At 42.5% G+C, this 14,405-nt stretch overlaps 1 protein-coding gene across 1 annotated transcript; it reads right to left on the bottom strand.

Moving 5' to 3' along the window:
* Positions 1-2,557: 2,557 nt before the first annotated feature.
* gja5a (gap junction protein, alpha 5a) lies at positions 2,558-14,177 on the bottom strand. The gene is made up of 2 exons (XM_061053475.1): positions 13,872-14,177; positions 2,558-5,385 (listed from the first exon to the last, which is right to left on the bottom strand). Exon 2 carries the CDS (start codon positions 5,283-5,285, stop codon positions 4,143-4,145), a length of 1,143 nt encoding a protein of 380 aa, XP_060909458.1. The 5' UTR covers positions 5,286-5,385; positions 13,872-14,177; the 3' UTR covers positions 2,558-4,142.
* Between the last annotated feature and the right edge of the window lie 228 nt (positions 14,178-14,405).

Below are 14,405 nucleotides of genomic sequence, written 5' to 3'. Positions count from 1 at the left end.
AATGCATACAATAATGTATAAATAAATAAATGCATCAATAAATATATAAATAAATATATAAATGCTGAAAACAATACATCAATGAATAAATAATAAATATACTTTGTTAATGAAAAAGGCTATTTATATATTTTTACATGTATTTATTCATTTATTAGCGTATTTCTACAGTTATACATGTATCAATGCATACATTTCCACATTAATTGAGTTATTAATTTATTTCTGTATTTTTACATTTACACATCTATTTATTTCTGTGTCCAGGTTGTAAGAGGAAAAGTATATATGTAAATTTGCTTCTGTCTGCTTTTCAAAATTGACCAATCCTACTTCAGTAATGTTAGGACGGCCCACTTAATTTACATATTTACTTTTCCTTGTACAACATGGACACAGAAATACATAAATAAATATATGAATATATTTATTTATATATTAATTTTTAGATGAATTGTTGCATTTATTTATATATATATATATTTATTTATACATTATTGTATGCATTTCTCCCAACATTTATTTATTTATACTTTAGTCATTTTTTGTCCCTCATAATTATAAACGCAGTTTAATAATAATTATAATAAAACTATACTTCTGTAGTGTATGTCACGTGTGGCGTTCTACATGATGACGTTGAGAAATGCGTAGCCTATATGTTACCGGAAGCAGGTGTAATAAATCAGCATGAAAGCGGTCCAGTATCGTTGGTGTTAATATGTTCAGAAACACTACAACTTCTCTGTATACTACAGCTTTCTGAAGTAAAGAAGAGCAATGTTTTCTTATCTGGACAATCACAGAATTAAATTGAAAGCAAATTATATATTTTTACAATAAAACAATAATCTGAAAATGCAAAATGTTTATGCTAATTTACTTATTTAATGAGGTAAATGGAATCATATAAAGTTGTCACAATCTTTTTCTTAAATTTTTGGGAAATTAAGATAAAAACAACATTTATTTGGGGCGCTGGTGGCGCAGTGGGTAGTGTGCGCGTCCCATGTACGGAGGCTATAGTCTTCCAAGCAGGCAGCCCAGGCTCAAATCCAACCTGTGGCTCCTTTCCCGCATGTCATCCCCCACTCTCTCTCTCCCTGATTTCCACCTCTATCCACTGTCCTGTCTCTCTAATAGAGGCACAAAAAGCCCCAAAATAAATCTTAATATTAATTTGCTAAGGGTCTTTGTGAACTTTACATCATCTCCTTTTTATTTATTTATCCATAAAATTCCAGAGTGAAATTTTGGACTCATTTATATTTCAACTCAAAACTACATCAACTGATTCAATATTATGCAAAAGTAGGAAATACATTAAGGCCACCTTTACCAAAAAAAATTAAATCAAGGCTCAAAACATGGAGTCTGAAAAAATAAAAGGACACAACACAGATTTAAACTTTATTGAACTTAAACAGCCCCCCCACCCCCCACATAACACTACCTCCTAATGTTGAATAAATCAAATACTTCCCCGTGGTGTCGATCTTTAGCATTACTCTTTGCAGTCTTATAACAAGAGAGCTTAAGAGACTTCAAATTATCGTCTGACAAATATTCAATCTAGGACGTTTTCTGCATTTGAAATATATTCGAACAGAAGACGAGTACGTCTACCCGTGCAGACTCGTCACCTCAGCTTCTCCCATGTGGAGGTTAACAGACAACATGTTTTATTAAAATAGTGGAGCCATCATCATGCATTCTAAATACTCTAAAATCATTACGCCAATATAGAAACATCCTATGTGTTGATGAAACATTTTTGGTGCATCTTTTCAGTCGAATCAGATCTGTAACAAACAAACAAAATGGCAGCACCAACTGTTTTCAGCTCCTCAGCTTGAGACAAACCAAATTGTTGGATGTTAGCCGCTCAGCTTCCTGGCAGAGATGTTGTGACAGTCTGTGTTTGTGTAAATACTACTGTTCATCTCCCCAGTCTGTCTCCGGCAGGTCCTTTTTTTTTTTCTGAGAACAGACTGGAAAATATGCAAATGGTGAGATGACACTGATCTAAAAACATGCAGGAAAGCCTTCACTTATAGGCCTACATGTTTCTCATCATGTTATAAAATCTAGCCCACTGGAGCATTTTTATTTACTTCTCATAGAGTCTGATTTTCTTAACCCAGGGTTAGCTTCAGTGAGTAAACATCTACACTCACTGTGGTGGAATTTCTGTAGTTATTTAGATTATCATGTACAGATGTCATTATGTTTATTCACTGTTCTCTAATGTCAGTCAGACCTCACAGAGTTCAGCTGTTATTAAAACACCAAGTACAGCTTAGAGAGTGTCAGCTGTTCTGATATCTGCTGGATGTTTGGTAGACTTATTGTCTGCTTCAGTGTTATAGACGTCACAGTTTAGTCTAGGTGGGTCAATGTGACCCTGATAATGATAATGTCTTTTAGGATATATGCGATGCCTTTCGAGAAGTTCGGCAGATGTGATCGAGCAAGACGCGAGTACAGAAGTGTGATGTTGAATCATGTCTCCTCATGAGTATTCATCTGATGTATAAACTTTCATCAACGTAAGCCATCTGAGTCAACTGAGTCTTATTGTATGGAGTCAAGTCTTAATAATTTCCTCAACAATTTAATGCTGTAGTTCCATCCCTTTTGATAAAGGTTTGATGGTTGAAACTATCAGCCCATATAACACTCCCATCTTGCCAAACCCGAAGCCAGGCTGCCCTGATGAATTGAGGTGTGTGCAGGTCTCAAAGCTGTAAATAACATTGTTGTGCCTTCAGTTCCGATTTTGTCGGATGTAAATTCCACCACATTCACCATAACACTTCAGTAGTATGAGTAAATCTTAATATCTGAATCAAGCAGAACGATCTAGGGAGTACTTGAATGAATAACACACCAACAGATCAGATTGTACGGTTGATTTAATGACTTGACTGGAAAGTGTTGACAATTATTGCATAAAGGTTTGTGTGAAATAAACAACAACAAAAAAACTACAGTGCATGTATGGAAGGACAAGAGTTCTGTTTTTAAATCAATGTTTGCTGTACGGCTGCAGCGGATGTTTATTTTAAAACTGCTGTCATATTAACATGTAGTATTACTCTGCAAAGAGTCAGAACACCAGAAACGGAATAAAATACATTCAAAGATATCATCAGAATCATACATTGCATAGGGACAAACTGAATATTTACACAATGGCTCCAGGAAAGAAACTAAAAACATTTAAGTGCAATGCTGCCACCCAGTGGCTGGATCTCTTCATAGCTGCATCCAAGCAGAAGCTCTTCTTTTTCTTTTTTCTTTTTCTTTTTCATTGAATCTCCTTCAAAAAGGAAAATCCTGAAACGGCCTACATTCTCTCATCAGTGCTGCACACAAATCATCCTGTGAATTATACAACTTCTGAATAAGGTAACACACAGGTGTGACAAGATTATTGTTGTGTTACATTTTATGGCCGTTGACCCGATTCAACAGTCTAAAAAGAAGCAAAATATGGCTTTTTGTTTAAAGTTGCATTTTCTTTTTTGCAATAGCAACAGCTTTTAAAAAATGTAAAATGTAAAAAAAGGTCTTCCTTTTTAAGGCACTTTACCTCGATTCACTTAAAAAACATTTACTGCATAAAAGGATTCTTCACATCTACTTCATATGAGCGGTAAATCCCTGATTTGTAAAATCTATCTTTTATAACTTTGTAACTGTTACTGGATCGACATAGTTAAGATTTGTGTCGTATTTTTGCTTATGAGGAAAGAGTCTCTGCACCACTAATCTCAACAAATCACATCTTATTCTTTGGCTTACTGTTAACTAAAACATCAAATGTACAATATTCAGGTATCACACCTGTTACCCTGTTCTCAGTTCAAAATATTATTTTTTTTCTCTTTTGCATTTTGGTTTTCAAGACTGAATGGTTCAAACACATTATCTATCAAAGATTTAACGGATGTCAAGTTTGCCATGTCCACACACACAGATCACAGTGTTTCCACTTAGAATGGACTTCTTCCCCTTTCTGTATTCAAGTGCCTGACTTCAGCGGTGGTTTGCATCTTCAGCCAGTCATGTTAAGACACATAAACCGATCTCTTTGTCCCTTCTCCTTCCTTCGACAGCCTCACTTCCTGGTTCTGAGTCTATACTGCCAGGTCGTCTTGGCGAGCACGGCTACTGCTCCCGCTGTTCTTGCTCATTCGGCGTTTCTCCCTCACGAAGCCGGAGTGCGGCAGAGGCGACGGCGAGCACGCGTTGGGCAGCTCCGCGGGCCCCTGGTCGTACCTCATCCTCAGGAAGTCCTCCTCGTCCTCCAGGTTGTCGCAGCTGCGGTGCCGCTCGGTGGCTAAGTTGACCGAGTTCTGCTGCAGCGCCATCCTGTTGCTGAAGGGGTGAGAGGTCATGGGGGTCATCGGGCTCGGCGCTGCCAGGCACTGGCTGAAATCCGGGGGTGGCGTGCAGGAGGACAAGGGCCTAGGGGGGCTGTTGGGCTCTAAGGCTGCAGACACGGCCACTGCCACGGCTCTTTGGCTGTTCCTCTTTATCACCCTGTCGCGCACACACCTCCTCATGCTCTTCCAGCTGAGGTGGTAGAGCTCCAGCACCGAGAGGACGAGAGACACGCCGGCGACCACCAGCATGAAGATGATGAAGACGTTCTTCTCTGTGGGCCGCGACATGTAGCAGTTCACCGGGTTTGGACAAGGCCAGGACTTGCAGAGGTACAGAGCTTTGAGAAAGATTCCATAAATCAGATACTGCACGACGACAAACGTCACCTCCATGACCGTGCGGATCACGATGCTCAGCATGTACGTCTGCAGCAGCGCTCCTCTCAGGCGGACGCGCCCGCCCGCGTCCACATTGGCCTCTCTGACGCTCACCTTCTGCTGCAGGTACTCCTTCTCCCCCTCCAGGTCTCCTCCGCCCTCCCCTCTCGCCTCCCTCTCCTCCTGCTCCCTCCTGCGCTCCTTCTCCTCCCGGCGCACCGTGTGCATGGCGTGGCCCATGTAGATGAGCGACGGCGTGGAGACGAACACGATCTGCAGCACCCAGTAGCGGATGTGGGCGATGGGGAAGGCGCTGTCGTAGCACACGTTGGTGCAGCCGGGCTGTTGGGTGTCGCACAGGAAGTCGCTCTGCTCGTCGCCCCAGGACGACTCGGCCGCCGTGCCGAGCACCAGGATGCGGAAGATGAAGAGGACGGTGAGCCAGACCTTCCCGACGGAGGTGGAGTGTTCCTGGACCTCCTCGAGGAAGTTCCCCAGGAGACTCCAGTCCCCCATCGCTGCTGCTCACACGGGGACGAACACACACACCTGAGACACGAGGACTGGAGACGGAGGAGATGAAGAGAGGGGAACTAGGAGTGAGAGGATGAGGTCACTGAGAAGGAGACAAAAGAGAGGAGGGGGGAAAAAAACACTATCAGTCACAGACAGCTTAAAGTCCTCTGATGATGAAATGACCTGTGTGTGTTTGTGTGTGTTTTTGTGTGTGTGTGTGTTTGTGTGTGTGTATTGCATAAAAATAGCTTCTCTGTCTGTGAATCGCTTCAGGACTGGACGCTGGACGCTGGCATGAGAACAACAATTTTCCCACCAGAGGGAGAGAGACGCTCAGAGAGGAAGTTCAGGAGTCATGTCAAAGTAAATACAGAGAGGTCTTTTTCAGAAAAAAAAAAATCATTGAACATTTTGTTATGTGTGTTTACATTCCCCCAATGTCCGGCTCCAACTTCTGTATGACCAAACGGACAAGAGAAAAGGCTAACAGGCCAACCACGGGGCAAAGTCAACGCCAGGAGACTCTGTCCTCTGAATGCTGGTGTGACCTGGACCTCGTCTCGCCTCTGGACCATCACCAGCACTCTTCACTCCAAATGACACAACAGCTGCTTTCATGTCCTCTGTGCAACAAAAAAAAAAGAAAAAACTCCTATACACGCTGCAGATCTGGAACCTATCTGTCAATCACATCTCTCCATCTCTTCACCTCTAGTGAGACCCAAACAAGGCAGTGAAAGGCCGGCAAGTCTCAGCTGAGAAAGCCCCCTATAAGGCCGTTCAGCGGGCAGCTTTATGGGTGCAATAAATGACCCCTGTCACTGAGGGGGTTATGAAAACCCAACAAACTCCATCCGGGGGTGATCTCTGACTTCTATATGTATATATGTACCTAAGTATGCCTACTGCAAGCTTTTACTATGCAATTAGACATCAAAGCCAGATGAGTTATAGCATTCAAAAACCAGCTGAAAGTAACAGTTTGACACATCTGAAGCTGCTTCCCCTTTCAGAAAAAAGTATACATTCCTCCTATGCTGTGCCTTATAACACAAACTGTTATTTCAATGGCGAGCCAGGTAGGATATACAGTATAATCTCTACAATCACTGTATGTTAAAAAAAAAGCCAAACAAGGAGTTAAAACTCCGACTCACCATCCATCATGTTGCTCTGAGTGTGATCCATGAGCAGTCGCTTCCATAATAAGTTACTCCCATTGTGTAGGTCACTGTGCAGGGGTTTGAACGCCTTTACTGACACTGACACGGGTTATGTGCGAGAGCGAGAGAGAGAGAGAGAAAGAGAGAGAGAGAGAGAGAGAGAGAGTCTAAATGACCATGACCGTTTGTCCCTCGGTCCGTCTCTCTCCCCCTCCCTTAGTGCTTCTGTTAAGTATATATAAGGCAATAAAAGGGAAAATCAGGATGTTGTGTTCTTTATCTGTAAAGCAGAGAGAGATGAGAACAAAAAACCTCTTGACAACATGTGGGAGTTTGTAGTCCGACACTTGGTTTCCAAGGTACCTGCTGATGTCCAGCTATTCACAGTGTGGATCATGAATTTGTAAAAAAAAAAAGGGTCCTTGTCCCACTCAAGGAGCTCGCCAAAAGCAGCAGTCATCAAGTAAAGTTGATGATCTTTTCAGAATCACAAACAGGCAGAGAGCTGGACGAGGAAGGGAGTGAAAAGTCCAGCCAGCACAATAGCAGGAGGTACATTTAACAACGGCCATGTTCTTATCAGATGATCCTGAAAACAGACTTTTCCTCACAGACTTTAGTCAAAGTCAACTAAAGTTACCAAAGAAGGTCTTATTTATAATCATTTTGAATTAGTCTCATTAGTCTCAAAAAGCTGGCTCTGTGATCGGCATTACCCCAGACTCACTTGAGATCACTGTTGATAAGAGAATGAGGAACAAACTGAAAACTGTTTTGATCTTTGAAGGCGATCCTCTACATGGTGTTTTTAACGGACTCTGAAGCTCCTTCAGTGAGCGACTAGTGATGCCTTAATGTTCCACTGAACGGCTCAGGAGCTCCTCTGTTCCTGCAGCAGTCAGATATTTTAATGAACATTTTTAGTTTCTGACTCATGGCTGTACACGATTATTCAAATGGTTTCAGTGGTGTTTGTTATTTATGTACTTGTTGTGTACTGTGATGTACTGTAGATATTGTTTGTTGTGTGTATGAACTGACCAGGTGACAGATGAGTTTCCCCGCTGCGGATCAATAAAGTTTTCTAATGTAATCTAATTAAATGCATCCAGGTGTTTAACATCATCATACATGACAGTCATTGAAGTCAACAGAGTCCTGTTGGAAGGTGGTCAACTCCTGATGAAGCACAGTGATATTTAGATCATTTAGAAGCTGCTTCAATTAAATATTATATATATATTCACAGAGCAGTGCTGTGCCTTAGCTAGCACGCTAAAATGCTCAGAATAACAAAGACAGTATGCTAATGTTCAACTGGTTGTTTACCATGTTTCCCATCTTATTTTAGCATGTTAGCATGCTGACCAGCCAATTATTACTTAACAGTACAGTCCGAGCTAGCTGAGGTGTTATTGCTATTTGATCAAGAACTTCAGTATTAGAACATTATGTGGAACATAAATGTTTAGGGCTTATACATTCAGTTGGTGTTGGAGCAGTAGATGTACATTTTGGTGATAACCAAAGCCAGTAGGATTCATCCTCTGTGTACCATAAATATCCAAGAAACATTCCTGCTGTCCTGTCCAAATGCTATCAAGGTACTTTAAAAGTAAAGTGGTTGACATACAAAGTAGCAAACTAGAAATTCTCTCTTGGTGCTACTTTGCACTAAATGTGTAGAATTGGGGTCTGACTGGGTCATTAAATAATAGATACAGTACAAAAACCAGTATGGTGGTGGGACTGGAAGCTTTCCTTCTCTAAGCTGTGGAAAAGTAACCTTCTCATTCTTTGTCTCCTTCCCTTGACTTCCTCTTCCTGTTCTCAGAGGAAGTAATCTCAAACAATATGATTTCCGAAGGACAAAAGGAACAAGATATTAAAAGGAGAGGGGGGGGGGGGGGGGGGGGGGGGGGGGGTAAAACAACAGTTAATTCACATTAGTGTCAACAAAAGCTGCTGGACGAACCAAATGTGGCTCTATTATACTTTACAGTCTGACTTTCATGCATTGACACTGAGTTGTTCTGGACCACAGCCACAGAGCTCAGAGGAGAGCAGGGAAATCAGTGTGCAGTGACGGCTGCTGCAGATCAACAAGAATAAAATGCTGCAACACAACAATGAATCCTCCAGTCTGCTGGACCGGGCTGGACTGGCCTCAGAGTCGCCTTAGAGGGCAACAAGTCCGATTTAAATATCTTTCAGGACCGAGGTAAAATGTCAGGCTGGAGAAATCTATCTATCTATCCATCCCTCCATCCATCCATCATCCATCCCTCCATCCCTCCATCATCCATCCCTCCATCCCTCCATCATCCATCCCTCCATCCCTCCATCCATCCATCCATCCATCCATCATCCATCCCTCCATCCCTCCATCCATCTGACCATCCATCCATCTTACCATCCATCCATCTATCTATCTATCCATCCCTCCATCCATCATCCATCCATCCATCCCTCCATCCATTCATTTTACCATCCATCCATCCATCCATCCATCTGACCATCCATCTATCTATCCATCCATCCATCTATCATCTATCCATCCATCCATCCACCCATAATCCATCCATCCCTCCAACATCCATCTGACCATCCATCCATCCATCCATCCATCTGACCATCCATCCATCCATCCATCATCCATCATCCATAATCCATCCATCCATCCATCTATCATCTATCCATCCATCCATCCACCCATAATCCATCCATCCCTCCAACATCCATCTATCCATCCATCCATCCATCCATCCATCCATCCATCTGACCATCCATCTATCATCCATCCATCCATCCATAATCCATCCATCCATCCCTCCAACCATCCATCTGACCATCCATCCATCCCTCCAGCCATCCATCTGACCATCCATCATCCATCCATCTGACCATCCATCTATCCATCCATCCATCCATCCATCCATCTGACCATCCATCCATCCATCCATCCATCCATCCATCCATCCATCCATCCATCCATCATCCATCATCCCTCCAGCCATCCATCCATCCAGCCGACCATCCATCCATCTGACCATCCATCCATCCATCCATCCATCTATCATCCATCCATCCATCCATCTGACCATCCTTCCATCCATCCATCCAGCCGACCATCCATCCATCTGACCATCCATCCATCCATCCATCCATCTATCATCCATCCATCCATTCATCTGCCCATCTATCCATCCATCCATCTGACCATCCATCCATCTGACCATCCATCTATCATCCATCCATCCATCCATCCATCCATCCATCTGACCATCCATCATCCATCCAGCCATCCAGCCGACCATCCATCCATCTGACCATCCATCCATCCATCCATCCATCTGACCATCCATCCATCCATCCATCTGACCATCCATCCATCCATCCATCCATCCAGCCATCCATCCGACCATCCATCCATCCCTCCAGCCATCCATCCGACCATCCATCATCCGTCCATCTATCCTTCCATCCATCTATCCATCCATCCATCCAGCCATCCATCCGACCATCCATCATCCATCCATCCATCCCTCCAGCCATCCAACTATCCAGCCGACCATCCATCCATCCATCTGACCATCCATCCATCTGACCATCCATCCATCCATCCATCTGACCATCTATCCATCCATCTATCCATCCATCCATCCATCCATCATCCATCCATCTATCCATCCATCCATCCATCCATCTGACCATCCATCCATCCATCCATCCATCCATCTGACCATCCATCCATCCATCCATCCATCCATCCATCTATCCATCATCCATCTGACCATCCATCCATCCCTCCAGCCATCCATCCGACCATCCATCATCCATCTATTCATCTCCATCCATCCATCCATCTGACCATCCATCCATCCATCCATCCATCCATCCATCCATCTATCCATCCATCCATCCATCCATCCATCATCCATCATCCATCCATCCCTCCAGCCATCCATCCATCTGATCATCCATCCATCCCTCCAGCCATCCATCCATCCATCATCCATCCCTCCAATCCATCCATTTGACCATCCAACATCCATCCATCCATCTGACCATCCATCATTAATCCATCCATCCATCCATCCATCCATCCCTCCAACCATCCATCATCCATCCAGCCATGGTGGAAAAAAAGTGATAGTTATAGATGCATGACCCTAAAATAATTCTTATGTTTTTGTTGCAGTCTTTCTTCATTTAAACTCTCAGAAAAACAGATTTTCAGAATATATAAAAGGTTTAAAATATAAAGATTAAATTGATCTCTCCTCTGCGGTCGTGTCATTGATTCTAGATACAAAACTCTTCCCTGTTTTTTTTTTCCATGATCTCCTAACACCACCCTGGTCTCCCCCTCTGCAGTGTATCCCCAGGTCAGGAACAGCAGGGGGCAGGGTTGATTTAAACTCACCATCAGTGATCTGCACCTTTCAGCAGCACTGAGCCGTGTTGGACTCTGGACTCTGGACCCTCATAGAGGACCAGGATTCACTGCATGCTCTGCCCTGTCCTCATAAACACACGGGACAAACAGCTGCCGGGATGTACATTTTCTTGGCCTGCTTCTCTCGATCAGGGCATGTTTAGACTATGTGGAGGTAAAGTATATATGTGGTTATGTCTGCAGTCATCATTGTGTTGTCAGAGTACTGATGGGAATGAGGTACATTTTTCAGCAAGGATCTCAACACAAGGATAAAAAATAAAATAAAATAAAATTCCCAAATCCAGGACAAACTCAAACTCAAGAAATTAATTTATAAAAAAATAAAAAAAAGTCTTCAATATGTGACACATTCTAGAGGGACACATTTGGCCACACAGGCTCACACTCGAGGGGGCCCGGTGTTGATGTCCAAAAATGTTTTTGGGAGCCTGTAGAGGACATCTTTCTTTATCACTGCATGTATGACTTCACTAGCTGATCTCATTTATCCTCACAGCATCTGATACATTTTTTTAAATGTGGGTTTTGTCAGCAAATGCCTGTAGACATCTCTGAAAACTCTGAAAACATCACAGACAGTGGGACTCGGGTGTTACACCCATTGTAGAAAAGTCACGACTCACAGAGTTATTTTCAGAGGATATACTTGATTTCTACATTTAACTGTGAAAAATCACATATAAAACCTTTAAGCATTAAATGAACTGCCAAATTTAAATTGCAAATAGTTTTGATCCCCTGCTTGAGTAAAGATGACAAATGTAGATTAAATCTGGCATTAAAGCGCATATCAACCACATCACCCAAAAAAAGCCTTTACAAGGATCTCCATTAATAAAAATATAATCTCTCTTTTTCTTTTTCTTTTTTTTGTGATGGCTCAGCAGCATCTCAGTGGAACGGCCACAGCGGAGCATTAGGGAAAATGTCAGACCAACCAGACAACAGCTCTACCGAAACAAAAATTGTCATCAGTCTCAGTTTACATCAACAGAGCTGCACACAGGATGCCAAACATACCCAGTGTGCAGTTATTCAGCTCAGCCATTGTTATATTTACTCTCCGGGTGATGAAGCTGTTTCATGGGGTGATTTATAAACACAAAAAAAAAGTCTTAATTATCTGATCAGAGCGACTAACAGATATATCTGCTGATTAGAAGTGTGTTGAATATAAATCTGACACGTTAAGGGTCCATCACAGTTTGCATTGCAGCAGCTGTTTATGTGCAGGACTGCGGGGGGTGGTGGCGTTTGTGCACCGTTCCCAAGAGGGCCGGGATTACGATCAAGGATGAGCGTGTTTAAGTTTAGCAGTAGTGGTCCAGTGGAGGGGTGGAGGTAGGGAGAGAGAAACCTGCAGAGTGGATCTGATGCGGGGATGAGAGGGAGAATATTTCCCCACTCATGTGAGTCACCTGTTGCCACCACCAACTAGTCCAGCATGGACCTCGGGCTGCCATATATCAGTCACACCAACAGAAGGCGGGCGGGCCGATGTTGCTGCCTGCTACCTTACATGGCTCTTCATCTGCCCCACTGTTGTACACAGACCCACAGCTATGTTATGATCTATTGTTTAGCTGCATTAAAACTGGAGCCGTCAGAGAGGACAGCTGCAAGGTGCTTCATGGAGGCAGATTCTGACTAACATGCTCCTGATTCAGATTCCTGGACAGCTGCTATTTCTGGGTGGGATGATGGATTAAGTGTATCGGCTTGTTTTTGAGCTGTTATTTTTAATTTGGTCAGTAAAGTTAATTGATCCTTTAAAACAGGGGCAGTATCACTTCACACGTGAGCCTGTAATATTTTTTCTTTTAATGTGACGTCCTCTCACAAATCTCACCGGGAGATTAGCTTGTAAAGTTTTGATTTCAGTAAATCATAATTCCACTTTAACTCTTCTTTATGACTGTCCTGAAAGTTTGGATACACACAATCCAATCCGTCCAGTTTCAAACACACAAACACAGACTAAGGTGTCCCTGAATGTTAGTAACACTGACGCCTCTTTTGTCAATTTATTTCCTTATTGGTATTGTTCAAATCTGCTGTTTTCTATGTTATCTTTTATGATGAAGATATTGGAATCTATTTTGAGCATATAATTAATGCTATGCAACCTCAGAACACAGAATAAAATAGGAGGATTCAGCCCCACTACAGTAGCTAAAAAGATTAAAAAAGAGAAAGGTATAAAAACTTAACAATGAGAAAAGCCTTAACCCCTCCATATTAAGTATTTTTTGTTTTAAACTTGAGCTACAAATTGTTACCGTGAATGCTGCTGTACTTTTACTGGAGCCACATTTTGATTTCACTGTTTTGATTTGTTTATAATGTGTTATTTTCGCTCTGTGACATTAACATTTTAAGTTGAAAAAACGAAACAGGCTTCTTCTTTCTCTCTTTTTGTCATTGTTGACATTAGTTGAAATATCAGTTTTTATTTACATTTTAAAAAACTTTTTTTTTTTTATACATATATACATATATATACATTTTACTTCACACATTCTGAACATCAGTAAACCTTTTTTTTAAAAAAAAAACTAGACCTCTTGCTCTCATGTATTGTGTTATTTCTGTCTCAAGAGACCTCAAACTCTTCATTCAGTTTGTTCACACAGCTGGCTTCCTGTCGTCGATGTTTTTTAACCTCTCCAGTGCAGCACTTTGTTCACATGTACGTCTCTCTTATGAGTTATGAGCACAGTCAAAGATAACATAGTGGATAGAGTGACAACAGAACCTGTGCAGGGGGAGGACAGGCACTCTTACACATACCTGACCTCCTAGTCCTTACAGCGCCCGACAAGAAATCATCTCTATCATAACCTGCATTGGAAGGATACTTGGAGAGTGTTCCTAAATGTCTGCATCCTCCCAGACTTTGACTTGAGTAAAAGTTGTAGTTTTGAATTAACTGTTAAATTTGATCATCATATAGTGGCTTACCTGCTCTTCTCTTGTCTGGAGGATCAAGTAGGGGCTCTGTATCTTCCTCCTAAAGGGGATTAGTCTTCCTTTGATTCAGTGGAGAAGCTACAGGTGATGATGCGGAGATGAGCAGACAGTCACAGTGCGATGACGGGATGACCTTCTTCTCTTGTTGAGTCTCAGCAGGATCTGACTCTCGAGGACTTCGTCTGACTAAAACACCAAGCTGTTAGTCCACAGAGGGGGGGGCATGAGAAGAAAGGGAAAGGCATCACGAGTGGCCCTCCCTTCTGTCTCTCCTCCTCTTACTCCCCCACAACCCCCCCCCCCCCCCCCCCCCCCTTTCTTCTTACATCCCTGGTGCTCTATTTTTTGCTGGGAAGCTTACTCCGGCAACAGGAGGGGAAGTGGAATTGTTTTCTGGGATCAATGGCAATTCCGCTCACAGTCAACTTCCACAGTGCTCTTGAGGTCCTGTTCAGCTTTTGTTGTCGTTCAGACCGGTCCATCCTAAATGCAACTTTTAAATTTTTTTTTTTTTTAAACGTTCAA

The sequence above is a fragment of the Labrus mixtus genome, chromosome 13, assembly GCF_963584025.1.
Source record: "Labrus mixtus chromosome 13, fLabMix1.1, whole genome shotgun sequence".
Taxonomy (NCBI): domain Eukaryota; kingdom Metazoa; phylum Chordata; class Actinopteri; order Labriformes; family Labridae; genus Labrus; species Labrus mixtus.
The sequence above is the reverse complement of the archived record's forward strand: the minus strand, read 5'-3'. Positions and strand labels throughout refer to the sequence as shown.